Below are 20262 nucleotides of genomic sequence, written 5' to 3' on the forward strand. Positions count from 1 at the left end.
TGCAGATTTGTCTCTGTAAAGGTGCACAAATAAACCCTTACATAAAATACTGCAGGGGCTCCCATACTATTCTGCACAAACTTGTGACTCAGAGCAGGAAAGGCAAGAACTTACTCTGACAAAAATTGAAACCATAGATATAAAAAAAAGCCCACCGCTGCCTCAAGATTATTTTAAACCTGTGGCAAATGTCCCTGTGGCACCTAAACCACAGGTTATATGCCTATGAATTACACTGCTCTATTTACCACAAGAACCGTATAAAAATAAAGTTAAAATATTAGGAATTTATTCTGGTTCCTAGTCATGCCAGAGTGGTGGTAACCCTGATGTCTGAGAAGACCCTTCAAAAATGTTACAAGGGCTCATTTTTGTAAGTACTGCTTTAATAGCTATGCCTTGAGGGTTTAAAAAATACTCAGTAAACAGGATGAATTGGAAAATGGGTAAAATGGTGTCTGGAAAATGTCCGAAGGTCATTTCAGAAAGCAATGCTAGAGCTGTTAATAATGTTCCATTAAGAATTGAGAAAACGCACTCCCCAATCTCTTTATTGTTTTAATTAAAGATTTTTTGTTTGGTACATCAGGACCATCCAGCGAAAACCAGGTTTTTACTAGCTTTTGCCTCTGATTGCCAACAACTGCAGATATCAATTAAGCTATAACCCAGTCCTGGCCAAAGAGCTATAGACAAAAACACTCTCCTCTTGTCTCCTGAAACAACACTTCAACAGTTTCCATGCCAGATCACGTACAGCAATGAGCATTTGACAGAACTTTTATCCAGCTTCCCTCTCCTCCGGTTGCTCCTGTAGCTCCAGAGGGACTTTAGCCTGCCTCCCTCTGGGCTGCCCCGCGATGGGCTCCCCTCTCCCGCCTCCGCTTGCACTGCAGCTGCATCCCTCGGGCCCTCCTGGCTTTACGCACAGGCCAAGGACTATTTTCTCTGTTGCTAATCTAAAACCAGAAGCTGGCCAATATGCTTTACATTTTTTATTCTGTACGTCAGTGATGCCAGGCATTAAATCCCAGAGCTGAGAACACTTTGAAAAGGCTCCCAAGAGGGATAAGTAAATGCCAGAGCAGCTAATATAATCCATAGGGAAAAGGAAGAGGGGGGAGTATTTTGCATTTGGAATTCACTCTGCTCTTGCTGCCCTAACATGATAATTAACTATAAATATATGTCTCTGCCTAATTGTTCCTTGTAAAGGCATTGCTGCTTTATGTTCACCGGTGGCTCAGGAACGCATTACTGCAGACCTGTGAACTGGTGATGCTGAAGGGCAAAACTTGCCTTTTCTAAGGAGCTTTTAACCCAGGGAAGGTGACTGATTATTTAAAATGATTGCACAGGCCTCTCTTTCCCCATCACTGCCACACCCACAGCAAATAATTTGTTCCCATGTTGCCACAAGAGACAAGAAAGGCTACACTTGCGAGGGTGAAAGGCTTCAGCCACTGCGACCCTGAACTCTGCTCAGGTGCATGCCCTGGGCAACCTCCCAGAGCTGGCAGGAGTAAGACGTTAGCTCTAATAACTAGGTAGCAAGATGTGATCTCGGAAACAGACTTCATCTCTCTTTTTTTCCCTCTTTGAATAATGACTGAAGTGCCAGGAGAATCCAACACAACCTCCGCTGTCAGTTAGCCGCCTGAGGCTATGGCTACATGACACCTGAACCTGCGCTTGCCCAGAATGCAGCATTCGTATGACATTTTATACTTAAGAAGTAGCATATTTTTCACTGGATAGAATAAAATGCAATGTTATTTATGTAACTGATCTTGAGAATAACAACATAATATTTGAGATTCGCAGTCCACTGAAAATGTCAAAATACTATGTTTTTCCAATTACTAGCTAGAATGAATATCAGAGTTGAGTTCTTCAGCGTTCAGCTGCTCATGGATATTGAAATAGAGGAGCAGAGACTTCACTCATACTCGTCACAGAGCGTATTGCCCCGCTGATCTCTCTTCCAGCTGAGGAGAAGCACCTTGTACCCACACCTGTTGCTCTAACAAGATCCACGCTGCATTCAGCACAGGCCCAGGTATTCCTTCAGTGGTGCCTTGACATTATGCTTTCGCATGAGCCAACGTAACAAGTTGGGCAACTGGTCCCGGTACAGTCAGGATGCTGAGATAGGGGCCTGTGAGATGCCCCTTTTGATTTAATCCAGCATGGTAAAGGTTTGATTTGGAAGGGAACGAACGGCATTCAGTTCTTTAGCAAATAACCACCATGTGTGCCATACAATCGGCACCTGCTAAGCCCATTGCCTCTGCTGCTGCTAACGCGGCACTCGGCACTAACCCACCACTCCCAGGCCGACATCGGGCCTGCAGAAGATTTACTTCAGCAATAACACCTAGCCCTGAAGCATCATTTCCATCTCCTACTGGTGGGAGTGGTGCTTAGCTCTTGTCCTGAGGGCCTATGAGTGGTCTTAACTCTTTCTATCCTAATTGCTGGGGTCTCCTTTCTACCAGTAGACTGTTCCTGTGTACTGGGGTTATATACTGCCCTGGCGTTCTTCCTGAACGAAGATGATGACAGACCTCTGAAAGCAATATTGTCCAGCAATTCAGACACCTGTGGTCTTTCAGAAGGTTTTGGCAGGTAAGAAAAAGAAGATCTTGTAGCCTGATATAAAAAAAACAAGCCCTAGTGCTGGGGAGAATGGCTTGGAAGTTAACGTTTCCTGACTTCCCAATGCAGAACAAAGGGTAAATGTTTTTGCTGGTGCAGCTGCTAAGGTGATAGTTACAGACACAGAGACCGTGCGCTGGCCTTGACTGTGCAGCTTTGGGGGCAAAAGGGAAGGTGGGACTCTTCCGAGAGAACAATAAAGTGGAGCAGAAGAGTTAGGAGCTCTTTCATCACGTTTGCTGGATGGAGAGTTTGAAGGGGATCAGTATTTGATATGTGATTGTCACCTGAACACAAAATCACCCGTGACTGTACCCATCCAGCTCTGCAGTTGCTGTGTGTTTCTGTACTGCATCAGTGCGTGGTCGGAGCCACAGGCAGAGGAGGGGAGAACAGCAATGGCTGTGGCTGTACTCTGAGTTTATGGACAGATCTGTTTTCCTGGGGTCAGTGGATTTGCTATGGTGGTTAGAGCCAAGTCAAAGGGGTCTGTGCTCTACCATAATATTCTTCATCTGACTGACCTGACCTGATGGACCTGCAGTATGTAATTAGCTTTAAATTGAGGACTAGAACTACTGGTTTTGCTTGTTTGTTTTTTGGTTTGTTTGGTGTCTTGTGGTTTTGTGTTTGAGGGGTGTTTTTGTAAATAAATTCTATTGTAACTGTTGGGTTTAAGTAAGGCAGCTGGATGCTTTCAGAACCTATCTGTCTCCTGATTAGATGTTGAATTAGCTCTGGGCATGGGCAACTGGAGGGAGATTGTGAGTGGGAAGGCAGGAGACAAAAACAAAGCCTTGCAAACAAAAGCCTTGGAAAAAACCAAAACAATAAAAAAGAAAAAAGACCACACACACAAAAGCATACACACACAAAACAACCTCGCTCTGAGCTTCCCCTGATTTCAGTTAACGATACTTGCTGCATGCTATGAATTTGTCTGTGAAAACTGTATTTTCTCCAAGGAATATCAGTAAGACACATTCTGTCAAAAAAACAAGAAATCAGATATTTGCTTTTGACATTACAGTTTCACGGGTTTGACTCAATGGTAAGCTACAGTTGCATGTGTGATTGTGGGAAGAGGGGACTATCTAGGGCAGGAGTTGTGCTGTGTCAAGTTTTTTGTTTTGTCTTACCACTTCTGCAAAAGAGGGGAATTGCCATAGCAGTCCCATTGCCTCCTAGACAGGCCTGTAGGGGCAGCCACACTCATGCCGTTCCTGAAAGCAAGGGGCAAGATGCTGCAAGTCCAAAAGCACACGAAACACTACAATGACCTAAAATATGAAAAGATAGCAGAAGTATTTCCCCAATAACACCTTGAAGCAAAGAATTTTTACTTTTATCGTATCCTTCCCCATTTATTTCTTTTACAATATAGTAAACTGCAGACCAATTTCTTCTCTTGCAGGCTTCCAGTTTCTGATATACTCTGTCTGATTGCTTCTTTAATACCTACTCCTTTCCCCTGAATCAGTTCTGGTTGCTAACTTATTGCAACCATAATCTTGCTGACAGTCATTCTTGTCAGAAAGCCCGGTCTTCAGCTGCTGAGCAGCCTTATTTTCCCCCTGTGCTCAAAGCAAGCTGAGGATGTAATGCACGTACACAACTGCTGCATGTGCAGTGCACTGCAATGCCTAGAGCGGCTTACAAAATTATGCGCGACTGAGCAGACCCACAGTGCTGCGTCCATGCTTTGCCTCACCAGAATTAATCCTGGTATTTTCTACCTTACTGTTTGAAAGATCAACGCTGCCGAGATCAACAGTGGGCCACTGGCAGTGAGCACTGCAAAAACACAAGTCAGGCTGCCTTTTCTGCACAAACCCTATCAAGCTTGCATGAATTTTGTCACTGAAGCAGAAAACACTGTTCTTCACGTGGAAGAAATGAAAGCTGACCAACTTAATGACTAGTCCAGAAAGGAGATAAATAAAGGCTGGAGTGTTAGAAGCAGTTTGCAGCATAGGGAGGAGGAGCAGGAAAAAGATGAATGTTTCTAATGGAGGAATTGCCATCGTTACGTCAGTGACGTGCGTTAACTGATTCAATCTGTCCAGCTGCCATAAGCTTCACAGAGCGTCTATCGAGCACTACAGAAATGATACCTACGTTCCCGAGGCCTTATTGTGTGAGGCAGATGAAGCCAGATAAGCAATGAAAAACGGGTACTGAGCTGTGTTGTTTTCCCTGGTGAGGGTGAGGACTCCAGCACAGGGCTTTTACCAGAGCTAACAGAGGGTGACATTTCTGCCTTAAGGCAAATCCAAAGGTCTAACAGGTTCCTTTCCAAACAAGGATGAAAAGCTAAAATATCCATTTTTCATTAAATGAAAATTAGCCTAGAGAAGGCATGTGGGGAGGGGAGGGAAAGCTGTTCTCTGCTCTCAAGCACTTACAGGTTATTGCGAAAAGAAAGCAATAGTTTCCTCTTCTTGTCTATGCAGAATAAAACAAGTAATTAGGAGCTTAATTTTAATTAGGCTAAGACCTCAGGATCCTCTTTTAAGGTAAGAAGAGGAAAGAATAATTGGAAAGCTTGTGGAGCTTCTATCACTGGAGGGCTGTAAGAACAGGTTAAGCAAGTGTCAGGAATGGCTGAAGTACAGGTGATTCTTGCAACAGGAGGAGAGGCCGCTCAAGACAATTTAGTGCAGCCTTATTTTCTTTTATTTCAGGCTCACTGAAACATTTTATTCTTGATTACATCTTATTTTAAAGCTCAGAAGTGTCTGAGAGGAATGGGAGTTGTTGCTTTATGTTTACGTAAATACCATAACATCTACCATATTACCATTAATTTACCATATAAATTGTGGTGATTTGTTTAGGTACATACAATTACAGAGAAAGATATTCACTAACTGCCTGTGAAAATTCTAATTACGTTCTCAAGAAACGTTCAGATGCTGATCTTCCAGGGTGACAGATGTTAATATGAAACACCAGCAAATTTCAATTTAATTTTGCACAGTAAGACTAGGCCTAGCTTCACAGAAGTGAGTACAGTTATTAGGAACCCAACTTGAAACACTCACCTGTGAAGTACTGTGCCACCCATAGGCTATAACTGAAAGTTATACCTTAGACCTACAGAGCTGTAGGAGCAAATCCAGTCATCCCCTCTGTCACCTTAGTTGTGGAAATACAGATCTACAATGCGGCTGGAAAAGTGACTTCCTAAGGGAATGAGATGATGCCAGAGGTTTGCAAGCTCTGTTTCAAGGACTGCATCTGCTTTATACGTTCAGTTTTTGAATAGGATGTGTCTGAAAGAGCAGCATCGAAGATGCATGTTTGAATACCCTGGGCTAAGACAGTTTTCCAAGGGTGACGTTGGTTTTTCTCAGTGTCTCATAAATACATGTATAAGAATATTTTTTTTTCAGTTACTATACCTTAGTGTTGCTAATACCTTCCTCTAGGAGCCTGTTACCTTTTTGATGGATGCGCGTTTTAATGTTAAACCCAAGCTCTGTTTTAAAAGAGGAAGGAGTGAAACTGCATTGCTTTGGCAGGGAGTGGAGAAAGGAGACATCCTTTGCTCACTTGACTGAGGGAGGGATTTGGAGTTGCTGAGCAACACTGCAGCACTGCATTGCCTCTCTGCTGGGCAAATAAGATCTTGCAAGGCATCTTTGCAGACAAGGCGGCTTAAAGCCAAAGCTTGGTCAAAGGAACACGGTATTTTTAGTGTGATTTATGTCTCAGTCAAGAGGAGAGGTAAGCATTTTCAGTTGTGATGGCTGGTCACAAAACTTGGCTGGAGGATAAGAAATGCTCCTTTTCCTCATGCTAGAAGGCTTCTGCTCTACCCAGTAGGCTTGCATCTGGTTTGATGAAGCAAAGTCCCGCATTGAGGCAGAGGAGCCTTCAAGCCAGTTAAGTTACAAATCTCTCTTCAGTTCATTTTTTTTTCCTAGAGCAGGGAGCTGGCAGTGGAGTATATATCATAAGAGCTCCTGCACAATAAGACACAGTGTCATACTTAGTAGGGTTTGAGATTGGTAGATAGTGTTAGGGAACAGAGGAAAGTCTGCATCTAGTAAGGGCTTTGCAACGTGGAAGCTCCACATTCATTCCCCAGGTCAGAAACATGCTGTTAGTACCATATTGTTTTTCACCTTTTGGGATTTGCTTTTTCATAATTAATGCTAGTTTTATTGCTGGAAAACCCTTGATGGATTGACCTGAACTGTGTCTTGTCACTGAGTTAATGTATTAAGAAATCCCATGTGAAGTATCTGGTGTGCAACTGGGGCTGGTGTGCAACTGGGGCTGACTAGCCTGTTCTTACTCTCTGCTGGTCTAAATTGCCACCTAGGAGAAGCAGGGGTGTACCAAAACCCTGTGCCCCCTGGGTACTAGGGCCCAAAGAGAAACAACCCACCATTTTCTCCGTTCTAAGTAATTGCAAGGGTAGGTCCATGCTGAAGTGTCAGAAGTGAATGGCTGGCTCAAAGACGGACGCTTCATTTTGCAGGGAGTTGTTTGTTACTGATGGCAGTTCAGCTGGGTTCCTGGGTGTAAGAGGAGAAAACCCAGCCTCCCAGTGCCCCACACACCAGCATAGCTGTAGGAGGCAGCACAAGGAGCTAAGCACCAGGTGAAAGCAAGCCAGAAGACATTAAGTGCTGCTGTCTGGATGCACCCATGCAAGCATCACATAGGCTAGAGCTCAGCAGGGAAGTCTGGCCATTGGACTAAGACGGTCTCCTGCCAGACAGCCTCACCCATGCCCCAGCAAGATCCCTGACAATCTGTCAAACCAAAATATTCCAGTTAAATTTGGTGAGATACAGGGTTGTTTTTAAATGACACAACTCATAAGGCAAATACTTTTCAGGATCTCTCATTTAGTGAAGAGCTTGGCTTTCATCTTCAGGGTAATACCAGCTGCTGACCTGAGATACCATACCATAGCCAGCTTCAGCAACATCCCAGGGCACGAACAAACTGATTGTACCTTATACCACAACTGAAGTTGCTTAAAGAAGGTGAGAAAATAGACAGATTGAGGTAACACAGTACGAAGCAGGTGTATCAAAATACAATTTATTCTTAAAATGGCTAGTTTACACATAACAGCAAGGGTTACGTAGGGGAAAAAGTGCAATTAGTGAAAGAGGCTTATTTCACCTCAGTATTTATCGTCTCGCTGCACTGCAAATAGCTTCAGACTCAGGATATTATACTTCTTAGCAATGGGCAAAATGTGATTTATATTTTAATGTCAATACCATTTCTGTACAGCTAAAAGGTGTGCCAGTATTCACACTGGCTGAGTGCATGAATTGAACAATTTCTCACGCAAGTTTTGCAGGAAACACAGATCACCTTTACAGTTTGATAGTTCAGAAAGCTAAATTATAAGCATACAGAAACAAAATATACATTAGTTCACTGAAGTCTAAAAAAAAAAACAACCACCAAACAACACTTAAAATGAGGTACGATAAAACAGCAGGTTTCTATTTATGTGCAAGCCTATATTCAGTCTAGAAAAAACCAGTAGCAACCCTGCTCTTTTAAAGAAACCAGCTTTCACAAAGTATAGCTAATACAGTGTCTTCAATATGAAGGAGCTTGACTATGTTACACACTTGTGAAAGTCATCGTTAACTTTGCAATAGGAAGCAGGATACTCAACCATCAGATGCTGTAAGATTGGATCAGGTGATGAGTAAAAATCATGTAACGCTGCTACAGAGTAGGAAGTTTACAAATCACTGTCACCTAACCCTATTTTTGGCATGTAGGGCGGTTGTAGAATGTTTCTACAAGGCACATTTTTAACATTAGAAGGTAACCATCTGCCTGCTAAGTGAGTAGGATGATGATGTCAAGGTTAGATTTGTTCTCAACTGCAAGACATTTATTATTTGCAAAGCCAGCAAGGACAGAGATGTCTTCCCAAAGCAGCAGTCACTTCCACCATCCACTCTGCATGATTTTCTCTAGCCTCCTTTTTAGAACTTTCCCTGGGATTTAGCAGACCAGCTTTGGAAAGAAGAAATTGGAACATTGCCTGTCTCCAAGTTATACAGCCCATCCTACCTCTTCGCCTTTTCCCACTTTTCCATTAGCCTCTCCAAGTTTCTTAATCCGTATAGAAGCCACAAATCCTAGCCATGCATTCCTACCTGCCTCTGCTACAAGCATGCAGAGGGTCACAGCAAGCCTCCATCCTGACAGCATCGCCTCATCTCTACTGCACTCCTAACGGGTCCAGAATGAATCATGAGGTTCCGCTCATGTAACGCCCCTGTGCACACACACACACTCGCACACATGCAGTTAGTACAGCTTGCAAAGATACCATCTCGCCTTCCATACTTCCTCACAAGAGTCTCTCGCCTACTGAGTCAGGAGAGTCTACAGCAGAATGAAAGCAGCATATACTTAAGATATGGGCATGCTGTTTCTATAGTAGGTGGCATACGCGTAGGTTTTATCTTGGTTTCCTTTCTTTCCAAGGATAAGTTTTGGCTAAGAACTTCAGTAGCATAATATAGTTTAACAAGTCCTGCAGACTAGTGAATTTCTATTTGTTCAGACAGCCAACAAAACCTGCCAGGTATTTTTGTCACATAGTATGTGACCCAGAAAACTAACGCTTCTGTTGCCAAATGGAATAATGCTTCCTTGCTAGTCTTGATCACCAATATGGTGATGAATTTTCAATCCGACCCATGCTCTGCCACTGGGGAAAGAGACCACTGGACAGCCTCGGACTGCCTAGTTGATCAGGCTCTCTCTCTTGTCCTCTCCTTGGAGTCTGAAGATCTACACAGTCCTTCTTGGCAGATGGTATCTGAACACCATCAGACTTCCACTCTGCGTGGAGAATCTTGTAATTCTGACCCTCGTTATTGTCCCAGAAGGTATGTTCTCCACTTTGGTAAGAAATGCAAAACTCTATCTTCTCTTCAGAGGAAATGGCAGGGGGCAAGTCAATGGTAAATGAGAAGGTATCGTTTTCAGAATCGCTGTAAACATTGTTCATGTATACACACTCAACGTCCGTGTAGGTCTTCCACGTATCAAAGGTAATTCGAAAGAGAACCTTTTTCTCAAAGCTCACGTTTTTTACTTTCACAGTGCCCGACAGCACCTTCTCTTGCAGGGTGCAGTTCTCCAGGCAGACCATGTTCTTCTGCAGGCGGTTCCTGAAGTCCAGGTAGTCAGCTGAGGGCCGAGGGAAACCCAGAATCAAGTTTTTCTCCTCATGTAGCTTTAAGCCAGATGTTATGTTTTCAAGGCCTAAGAGGTCAAACTGAAGATCCCACCCAGGTTGCTCCTGGAACTCAGAGAAGGTGTGTATCGCCGTCAGGGACAGCCCCTTCGAGTCCGCAAACACAACTCGCTTCTTGGCTCGGTCTGCTGAGTGGTTCCAGTCACTTTTCTGAGCTTCGGAGTCACGTTTCACATGAAGACATGGTCTGAGAGGTTTGAATCTGTTCACAAAGTTGTTTCTTTGACAGTCCTCAAGGGGGCTGAGAAAACTCTTCAGCGGTGGAGAATGGGCTAAGCAAATTCTCATGGCCACATCCACAGGCATGATGGAGCTTGGCAAGGGTGTTGGGTCTAAGATCTGTATCATTCTGAAAGGAGCAGAAAGACAGGATGTTATTTGTTACATTAGGTAAGAAGCTTCTTAAGAATGCACATTTGCTTCACCCATTGTCTTAATTATTCATGGCCTCATCTTTGCACGGCTTTAAATAACGCAGCCTAAATTAAAGCTGACAGTTCAAGCTAAGGAACTAGGGTGAGACTACTCAGTCATTTCTTGCTAATTCTGAACTTCTTCAATTCAAATGCAGTCTCATTTGCTTTCCCAAAACCTCTGAAGAACAGATTTTAGTGACAGCTAATTAAACTCATTTCCTTGAAAATACAGAAGAGAACATTCTAGTAGCCAGTAAAACAGGCCCAGTTACAGTGGAAGTGCTCATCCTCTTTAGCTTCCCTTTCACAGACTCTGAGCCAGGTCTTAAAATTCCAGCATGCTGGATCAACTGCTTCATCTCTGAGCAGAGACAGCACTATATTAAGCAGGTCACCTCTCCCATCACAGCATCAAATGGGATGCTATATACCTTCATGCAGAACCATCACACTGTGACTCTGAACAACCGTAAGCGCATTTGTTAGGCACTCTGGTTTTGGTTAATTCAGATGAATAAAAATGCTGAAGCACCTTTGGAAATATTTTCTATGAGCTATTAACACAGGTCTAGGTAACAGAGCTCTTTTGCACTGTTAATGCTGACTGCTGAGTGAATAGGAGGAAAAATAAGGAGGGGGAGGGACACGCTACTTTTTCACCTCCTCATACTTCAAGAACTGGCTTAAAAACATCATTTCATAATCCCCAAAGTCCTTGCCGAAAGCCTTCTGCAAGTATTCCGTAAGAATGCTACAGCTTTATTTGTAAAGATTTATTCATATCCCTTCCTCTCAGACGATGAAAGTCACAATTACTATGCAAAATCATTGCCCATTCAAAGCCAGTTAGTTTGAATATTTGTAAAAGGGGGCTTCAACTGCGGCACGTCCCTTCTGAGAGGGATGCAGTCCTTGCTGAAATGTGGATTTTTGTTGAGTCATGGGAAGCCAGAGCTTTGTCACTTAAATAAATGGCTTTCTCCTTCCCAGTGTTCTCACTGGTATTCCAGAGCCCTGCCAAAAAAAAGCAGAATCTGCGCTGGCTTCTTAATTCTCCTTTTTTTTTTTTTATTTTGGCAGTATTTGCCATAATAAGTAGGACGAGGAGAGTACCAGCATCAAATTAAGCAAGTTTTGCTTTGCTTCAATAGGAAAAGAACTAAGGCTTCAAAAATACTCTCTCTGCAACTTTCGCGACCAGCTCCTAAGCTTTTGCAATATCAGAAAAAAGAGGGAGGGGGAGAAAAACCCAAAACAGCAAAAAGCAACCAACCAAAAAAAAAAAACAACCCAGCAACACAACCTGGAAGGGCAAAAACGAACTGCCAGCAGGAGATGGGCTCAGCAGCGTTAACGGGCACCGCACAAGCACAAGGACGCTTCTGCAGGACCCATAAAACCGGAGGAGGGGAGGAGCGCAGTGCCAGTTTGGGGGCTTCATCCCCCCACGGGCCGGAGGAGCGCCCCTGGAGCAAGCGGAGCGAAAGCAGGCAGGGCAAGGCGCGGGCGAGGGGGGGCGGCGGGCGGCGCTTACCTGCTGCCGTGCATGGGGCCGCTCCGCGCCGCGCCGCCGCCGCCGCCTTTATGGGGCCCTTCCCGCGGCCGGCGGCCAAGGGGCGGCCCCGGGCCCGGCCCCGGAGGGTGCGGCCCGGGCCGGGCCGGGCCTGCCCGCGGCGGGGGGGCGGCTGCCGCCGCTTCGCATACCCCGGCCGTGTGGCGGCGGCTGGCCCGGCTGGGGAACGCTGTGAGCCGCCCCCCGCCCAGGGACACCCGCCGTTTCCTTCCCCCTTTTTTTCCCTTCCTGAGGCTCGGCGCCCGCCGGTACTGCCCGCTTATGGCCAAGGGTGGTTGCCTTTGGCGTTTTCAGAGTTCTTGTGTCTTACTGTGAGCGTTGTGAAGGGGCGGCCGAGCAGAGCCCTCCGAGGCAGGAATGGGTCTGCCTGAGCTGGGCCCGAGGGGAGCAGGGATCTGCAATTATAGATATATAGAATCATTAAGGTTGGAAAAGCCCTCTAGGATCATCAAGTCCAACCATCCATGCAACACCCCCCAGGGCTCCTAAACCATGTCCCCAAGTGCTACATCTACACATCTTTTGAATACCTCCAGGGATGGTGGCTCCACCACCTCTCTGGGCAGCCTCTTCCAATGCCTCATCACTCTTTCAGTAAAGACATTTTTCCTAGTATCCAATTTAAACCAACCCTGACACAGCTTGAAGCCATTTCCTCTCATCCTATCACTACTAACTTGGGAGACCAACCCCCACCTCGCTACAACCTCCTTTCAGGTAGTTGCAGAGCGCGACAAGGTCTCCCCTCAGCCTCCTCTTATCCAGGCTAAACCCCCCCAGCTCCCTCAGCCGCTCCTCATAAGACTTGTGCTCTAGACTCTTCACCAGCTCTGTTGCTCTTCTTCGCACACACTCCAGCACCTCAGTGTCTTTCTTGTCCCGAGGGGCCCAAACCTGAGCCCAGCACTCGAGGTGGGGCCTCCCCAGGGCCGAGCACAGGGGCCCCATCCCTGCCCGGCTCCTGCTGGCCACACCAGTGCTGACACAAGCCCGGGGGCTGGTGGCCTCCTTGGCCACCCGGGCACTGCTGGCTCATGCCCAGCCGGCTGTCAGCCAGCACCCCCAGGGCCTTCTCCGCCGGGCACTTCCCAGCCCCTCTGCCCCAGGCCTGTAGCGTTGCCCGGGGTTGGTGTGACCCAAGTGCAGGACTTGGCACTTGGCCTTGTTAAACCTCATACAATTGACCTCAGCCCATGGATCCAGCCTGTCCAGGTGCCTCTGTAGGGCCTTCCTGCCCTCGAGCAGATCAACACTCCCGCCCAACTTGGTGTCATCTACAAACTTACTGAGGGTGCACTCAGTCCCCTCATCCAGATCAGTGATAAAGATATTAAAGACTGGACCTAAAACTGAGCGCTGGGAAGCACTGCTCATGACCAGCTGCCAACTGGATTTAGCCCCATTCACCACAACTCTCTGGGCTTGGCCACCCAGCCAAATTTTGCCCACCAAAGAGTACCCCGTCTAAGCCATGAGCCTCCAGCTTCTGTAGGAGGATGCTGTGTATATTTCGGCCTGCTCTGAAACTGCGCCCTACTCTCTTTGTCTTCCTTTTGAAAGGCAGGAGAGGATGCCTCAACAGAGCAGCTGGAAGGCAGGCCAGAGTTTCAAAGTGGGCCTGCTCAAACACCTGCCTCTTCAAGCAACCGGAAAGCAAACCGGGATTTGCTACGAGGGAATTCCATGTGAAGTGGATATTGTTTCACATGTCAAAGTAGGGCTGCTTCAGGTCGCTGCTAGAGGACTTGCTAGCGGAACAAAAGTAATACCCAGTTGAAATTATAGACTGTCAACTTTGTTGGAAAGTTGCTGGAGCCCTACATTGTAAGATAATGTTGCCAGGGCCAGAAATCTGTCATCCTGGCATATAACTGTCCTTGTCCTCAGTGAAAAAGTACTTTTGGACATTTAATTTGAATGGTGCTTATGGCTTTTCACCTCCCACACATGGTGATCTGTACACTGTGAGGATCTGACAGGCCATGCTGTAGTTCCTACATTTTATCTATTACCTGTTTCTAGAGCAACGGGACAAAAATTGGTAGAACACAGCCTCTACAGCATTAGCTGTAGCAGTGCTGTCTTACCACTTGAGTCCTGCCTCCCAGAAGGCCCCATGCGCAGGATCCACAAGGCTGACAAGCCCTTGCAGATGCTGGAGGGGTAGGCAGCCCACGGATGGCAGTGTGCTGTCCTCTGCCGGCTGTGAGTCACCCAGAGGAGGTCCATCCCCAGGTTACTGCTTCTCAAAGACTATGCCCTGGCTGCTAACTGGCTTTGTCCATCTTCTGTGGATTGGCAGTTTCACTGTCACCTTCTTGCTGGCCCATCTGCTCTTTCCCAAGGGCAACAGATTACTTGCTGTCACCCTGTGAGATGTGATACCTGGAATTTTCTGAGTTCATAGTTTTTTACCAGTAGATGAGACCATGCACAAATGTACAGCAGGAAGTCCTGTGCTCTACATGAAGCAAAGGAGGCTTACAGTGATGAACAGATGATACAGGATTTTTCTGGCTCTTGAAAATTATTTTTCTGTTCTTGGTTTGTGAGCAAAACAACTGAAAAGCTCCACTGCTATGTCTGAGAGTTTATTAGGAGATAGTGTGTGAGCATGGTGGGTGGTGACAAGGACACATCCATTTCGGATTCAGGCTACATAGAAGCAGAGAGAAAAAACAGTCACAAAAGGGCTGGAGAGGGAAGACTTCTGCCGACTGATGTGTGGCACATGGATCAGTACACCATCTCTGTACATATAATGGGAGTATTCATAGGATAGTAACACTTTAGTTTCTTAGCTTGGACCCTTGGTGACTGAAGTACCTGCCTTTCATGCCAGTATGTGACACTATGCATCATGCAGATGAAGCCTGAATCACTAACTGGCAACACAGACAATGTTTTGGAAAGTACTGCTCTGTTCTCTGGCGCCAGTTATTCAGGATGACCTTCCCCAGTCCTCAGCTCCTCCAGCCTCACCACACCACTCACATCATCTTCCTCTCCTTTCCCCTCTCCATCTTGCTTATCTCTTGGCAGCTGCCAGCTCCCTCTCAAAGGCAGATGATACGTTCTTATTGCTTGCCTAGGGAAAGTGCTAGAAAACAGTAGCTGTGCTCTGGAAGCCTGGCTAGTTGCAAGGGATTTATTTGTCTTTAGGAAGAGCTACAAATACTTCCAGCCCCAGCTGCCTGCCTAGCAGCAATAAGCAGTGCCCAACATCACCTGTGGGCATACAGGAGGATTGGGCACATGGCTGGCACTTACCAAGTCTCCTCTATTTCCCTGTTGTAAAAAATGAGTGAAAAACTCTTGAGAAGTTTTATGAGCCTATGCTACTATAATCTTTGTCCCTGCAACTTCCCCCCCAGCACCGCTTAGCTGGGCTGCTACGTTATCAGGGAGCACGTGCAGCAGCTAGGGCTGCTATATCACACCACCTATGTGCAGGCATTAAATAAGACCTGGCAAATTATTTTATTGCATGCTTGGAGCCTGCACAAAAGGAGTCACCTCAAGGCTTTACTACACACATTTCTGCTACTGTGTAGTAGCTTGTTGCATTGTTTGCCACTATAAAACATTTTGTTCCCGTTGTGTTAAAATATCTGTTTTGCCTGACTTAGCATATCACCTTAAATAATCTTTCATTATGTTTTCTTAGCAAAAACCAGTACTGAGATGCAAAGCCTTTCATGGCCAGATCATTGCCCAAGTCAGTAAATATGGGCTGGATACAGCAACGTTGTGCCTACTTGGTGACCTGGAGCACATTCGTGCCTGCAGACTGGTGTCCTAGGTTCTCGTTGCCAATACAATCAGAGAGTGTTGTGCAGAGCCAGGGCAACTCTTTCCTCATCCGAGGAGGGCAAACCAACGGAGTTATCTGAGGTACCACACCAGTTTGCACTGTCAATGATGGGTCCTTAGCCGTGCTTTTTATAGACGACTCAGGTTTCCAGTTATTTTGGTTCAGCAGCTCTCCTGTCATTGGCAGCTTAAAAATGTAGATCTGTCTGTCTTACCTTTCAAACAGGGCTGCTAAAATGGGAGCACCAGAGGAAAAAATATCATTGTCTTACTGTGTTTTGACAGCACTTTGTGGCATAGCAGCTTTCCTGACATTTGTAGGTGCATATAGAAGCAATGGCAGAAACGTATATATATACAGGAAGAGGCAGGGCTGATTATAAAATCAAGCCCCATCATACGGGGTTGTACCTGCAGCTGCTTCTGGAACAAGTAAACCCAAATTGAGCACCTAGACTAGTTTCGGTCTTTTTCTGAAAACATTGCACTTTAAGTGTAAGAAGCTAATTGCAACAAGTTAGCTATAGTGAGTATAGTTTTAGTATAGTCACCATAGTTTGGGCAAACTTTAAATGTATGTTTTTAAAAATAGTTTGCAGCCTAGTTGATCCGGAGGCAACGTGAGGCCCAGGCTCACTTCGCAAGGAGCTCACAGAGGTTGCTCTGTGACAAGCAGGCAATTGCATTCACACTGTTCTGTTAAAAGACAAATACATGGTATTAGCTCCACAGTGAATGCTTTTATATGGGGACAGCCCTCCAGGTCTCGCTGTTCTTCACCTGTCTGAACTAACCAACGCTTTTCAATCGGCAGCTCTGAGGGCAGATAATGAGGGATTGTGCCTTTCTGTCAGCTACTGGGCAGCAACGGTGTTGCTTTGGTCATTTGTTTGTTGGCTCCGGCTATTTTATTGCAAGTAGAATGAAAGAGCTGCTTTTACCCCGCCCCGCCCCGTCTGTGTTCTGAAATTGAGTAATTAAACAAGGTTTCTGTGGTTTACTCTGACTTTATTACTTTCAGGTCACTCTGCTTCTCAGCTGTCCTCCCCCACAGCTCCAGGAGGGAAGAAAGGAGATACATTGCAGTTGAGTATATAGAAAGAGTTGAACAGCCTTTGGCACTTAATTAAAGCCTTTTGAAGCAAAGATAAGCAAGCATTTCCTCACAGCAAAGTTAAGTCACGACCACATTTATAGGACAAAAAGTCCAGAGCGGAAAAAATACAGATCTCCATTTCACTTGCATAGTAACGCATCCCTTGAAAAATTGTTGCTGTTTGCAGGGTGGGAGAGCAGTGCTAGCTCAATGCAGTTATAGTATGCAATTTCACAGAGAAGTTTTTTATTTTATTTTGGGCTTGAGATTAAAATCAATTGCTAGGCCAAAGGCAAAATACTGGGGTTACCAGAAAACAGAAAACATCTATCTGTTTTTGGCTGGCACATATTTGGTTCCTGCAGCATCACTCAACACCTGTGAATGAAGCAGAGCTTTAATGAAGAATATCTGTGACAGTAGCCAGACGTGGCCCGGTAGGGCAGGGGACAGTGCTGTCACACAAGGCTTACAATGGCTTCTTTTTTTTTTTCTTGAATTGAGCTCTTCAATATTCTCTCTCTGCTACTAAGACTAATCTTTGTAAATCTGTGATATCTGTGAAGTTGAGCAGCAGGTTTCTATGAATGTGATTGTGATGCAAACAGTAATTATTCAGGTACATAGCAAAGCTAGTGAAGTCCAAACTGAGTTGAGCCTGTGAGCTTTTGAAAATTTTAAGTCAGTGATTTATCCAATGAAATACAGTGAGCAGAAGTTTTATTTAGTTTTAACGGAAGGCTATTTTTTTTAAGTTGCTTCTCAGAGCCCTGTGGTGAACTTTGGACGTTCCTAATGGTTACGAATATATACCGAGGAAACTTATCCTGGGAAACTCCATTGTTGTTTTAGGGATTTCTTCAGCACTGGCACAGTCCATATGAGGAATAAATAAGTTTTTGATCTTTTTAGAATTTTTATTACCCCATTCCTCATGGTTCAACCAGACCTAACATGCTCCAGCCTTTGGGATCCCCTCACCAAGAGGACATCAGTAACTTGTGACTGCTTGTTAAGAGACAAGTCACAGCAAGTCTGGAAAAAAGTATCCCAGTGCCCACAAAACTCCTCTTTATCATGATGATACTGCTATGCTTTGGAAGACTCTGAGAGCATTTTTTGTTGGTATCATTCAGGATGAAATTGCTGTTAAACCATGTTTGTTTGGGGTATGCTGCTTTTGGAATAAACTTTTACCTTGGAAAGAAAGAAGGTAAAAAATACAATGAAACATTTCAAAAAGACAAAATTACATAAAGTTGGAGATGGGAATAGGAAGTTTTCAGAAATGTTTAACTCTTTCAGATATTTCATTATTCGACAATGTTTGAAAACTCAGACTTTGGCAGGACAGTAAATCCTTTTCCTACCCAGTTGCAGCTTGCTTGTAGAAATCAGGCCTTTTTGCAGATCTGCCTAGCATAATACACCCATCCCCTAGAGAACGGGGCGAGCGGCACGCAGCCAAACTCACTGAGAAATTATGCAAAGATGGATGGGGTTTATGCTCCCTTATAGCAACTGTAAGGATAATCAGTCTCACCAGGATACGATGGAGGCCTAACTCTTTAAGCACTGTCAGGGGGTCTAGGCCTGGTTCTTTTTAAGTCAATAGCAAAAGTTCTTGCCAGTACTGGGTCTCAGAACTTTGTAAGGTTAAATTCAGTGGCATTTAAATTTAAGGCATTTAAATTCCTAGAAACTGAAAGCTTTGGAATGAATTAGAAGCTAGAAATTGATTTAAAATGTCTAATCTTATTATGTCTGATTAATGACAGATTAGTCAATGGTAGATGAGTCATCACTCTGGAAATGTATAGTGTAAGAGAAGTGCATCGCTTTCTGAAACAACTGACATAGAAAAAGCAAGAAAATGTATCTCAGGCTACTCAAATGTTTTGTGTAATGTGATTATATTAAATTCAGGGTATTTCAAGCAAGATTCCCTTAAACAGCTTTTATGCAAAATGCAGCCTTTTAAAAGCATAATTGCCTTGGTTCTATGTAGTAAGCAACAGATGAGATAAAGACAATGCCATGTTACTTATAAATTGCTGCTACTTAGAGTAAAAAGGGAAAGAAAAAACTGAAAGAAGGAAGAACAGGAATGTAGGTATTCATTCTTGGAATAATCTGAACTTCCAGTGAAGGATTCACAAGATTGCAGAATACAAAACACATACGTATAATTTATACATGAGTATAAATCTGGCTTATGAATACAGACCAGTTTTTGAGAATCCAAAGGCCCTCCTAGATGTTTGAAAGAAATACAGTAAGTATTTCAGTATTTTTTGAAACTATATTTCTTTTCTCGCTTTTTGTGGTTTGTGGTTTTTTTTAACCACACACCTAAGAAGGTTGACCTTGAGGGTCCATGGCCCAATGTTTCATATACATAAATCATGTCACTGTGTATAATCACTGTTTATTCTCTGTTTTTTTTTTTCCTAGGCACAGGTGGAGGAATTACCTCTGCTGATCGGTAGTCTTTTCCAAAGAAAACAGCAATGCTGCTTTGTGCAATTTGATTTATGTTTAATCCTGTGTGACCAAGCAAATGTTGGTTCAGTAGATACTTCCATCAGCTACCTGGGAAGTATTCTTGTTCTTTGCAGTCTTTCAAGCAAAAATGTGTTTTCTTTATCCACCTGTGAACAATTCCTTACAGCCTTCAAAGAGCCATGATTTTTCTATATGATTACCACTCCTATAAGACTTATGTTGGATGAAAACCTTCATCCTGGATGAGTATTGCTGTATCTGACAGCGGCCCAGCTAACATCTGCAATATGTTCACCCAGCGTGTTTAGAAGCCTTTGAAGGTCTGAATAATGTGCCTTTTCTTGTTCTGCCACCCAAGAGACATGACCCATTCCTGTATTTTAACTCCTCTTACAAGGTTCTTTTTGTCTTGGCTGTCACAAGGGAAGAACAGGGCTTGGACATCAGTACAGTGAAATTCTGCATCAAGTTTTTCTTGGATTTCCTATGTGGGGGGAAAAAGCTCCCCTATGGCATAGGTCTGAGAGATGAATGAACCTTTTCTCTTTCAGATTTAGTCTAATTGCTAATCACTTCAGCTGTAAAATTGGAGTTTCCTAGGACCTGGCCTAGTTATTCTTTTTGGATGCACAACATCTATATCTAAATGTGTGTGTGTATTTTACCAGTTTCACAGGGGTCAAATTTCATGCAGAGATTAATTTCATTTTTAGATTTTCTGGAAAGAATGAAGGTCTTAAATCCAAGTGCTGTAACAGCATCAGTTTTGTCTCATCCTGCAATGGGAGGGGAAGTAGTTAGGGCCTCTGGGTGTAGAAAGATCTGTGGCCTAAGTAACATATTTGCAATAAATTGGTTTGCTTGGGTTATTCTTGGATCCTGCTTCCCAGAACACAGAGTTTATTGTCAAAATGTGCTTGCTCCATATATGCAATAATGC

At 44.4% G+C, this 20262-nt stretch overlaps 1 protein-coding gene and 1 long non-coding RNA gene across 7 annotated transcripts in view; one reads left to right on the forward strand and one right to left on the reverse strand.

Annotated features, from left to right (window-relative positions):
• LOC135315475 (uncharacterized) overlaps window positions 1-20262 on the forward strand; it is a 63574-nt gene that overhangs the window by 28728 nt on the left and 14584 nt on the right. For 2 of the 5 annotated variants that reach the window (XR_010374961.1, XR_010374962.1), the window contains exons 9-10: window positions 1867-2059; window positions 2499-2628. This is a non-coding gene — a long non-coding RNA (uncharacterized LOC135315475). Of the gene's footprint in view, window positions 1-1866; window positions 2060-2498; window positions 3529-20262 lie in introns of those variants that run through there. The other 3 variants (XR_010374959.1, XR_010374960.1, XR_010374963.1) reach the window with 3 other exon arrangements.
• On the reverse strand, window positions 7704-11970 carry PPP1R3C (protein phosphatase 1 regulatory subunit 3C). Of its 2 annotated transcripts, none has more exons than XM_064463787.1 (2): window positions 11870-11970; window positions 7704-10268 (listed from the first exon to the last, which is right to left on the reverse strand). In XM_064463787.1, the coding sequence occupies exons 1-2, from the start codon at window positions 11881-11883 to the stop codon at window positions 9323-9325; spliced, it is 960 nt and encodes a 319-aa protein (XP_064319857.1). In that variant the 5' UTR covers window positions 11884-11970; the 3' UTR covers window positions 7704-9322. The 2 variants fall into 2 exon arrangements, with proteins under 2 accessions (XP_064319857.1, XP_064319858.1); XM_064463788.1 differs by lacking the exon at window positions 11870-11970 and adding an exon at window positions 11639-11849.

This window comes from Phalacrocorax carbo, chromosome 12, assembly GCF_963921805.1.
Source record: "Phalacrocorax carbo chromosome 12, bPhaCar2.1, whole genome shotgun sequence".
Lineage (NCBI taxonomy): Eukaryota > Metazoa > Chordata > Aves > Suliformes > Phalacrocoracidae > Phalacrocorax > Phalacrocorax carbo.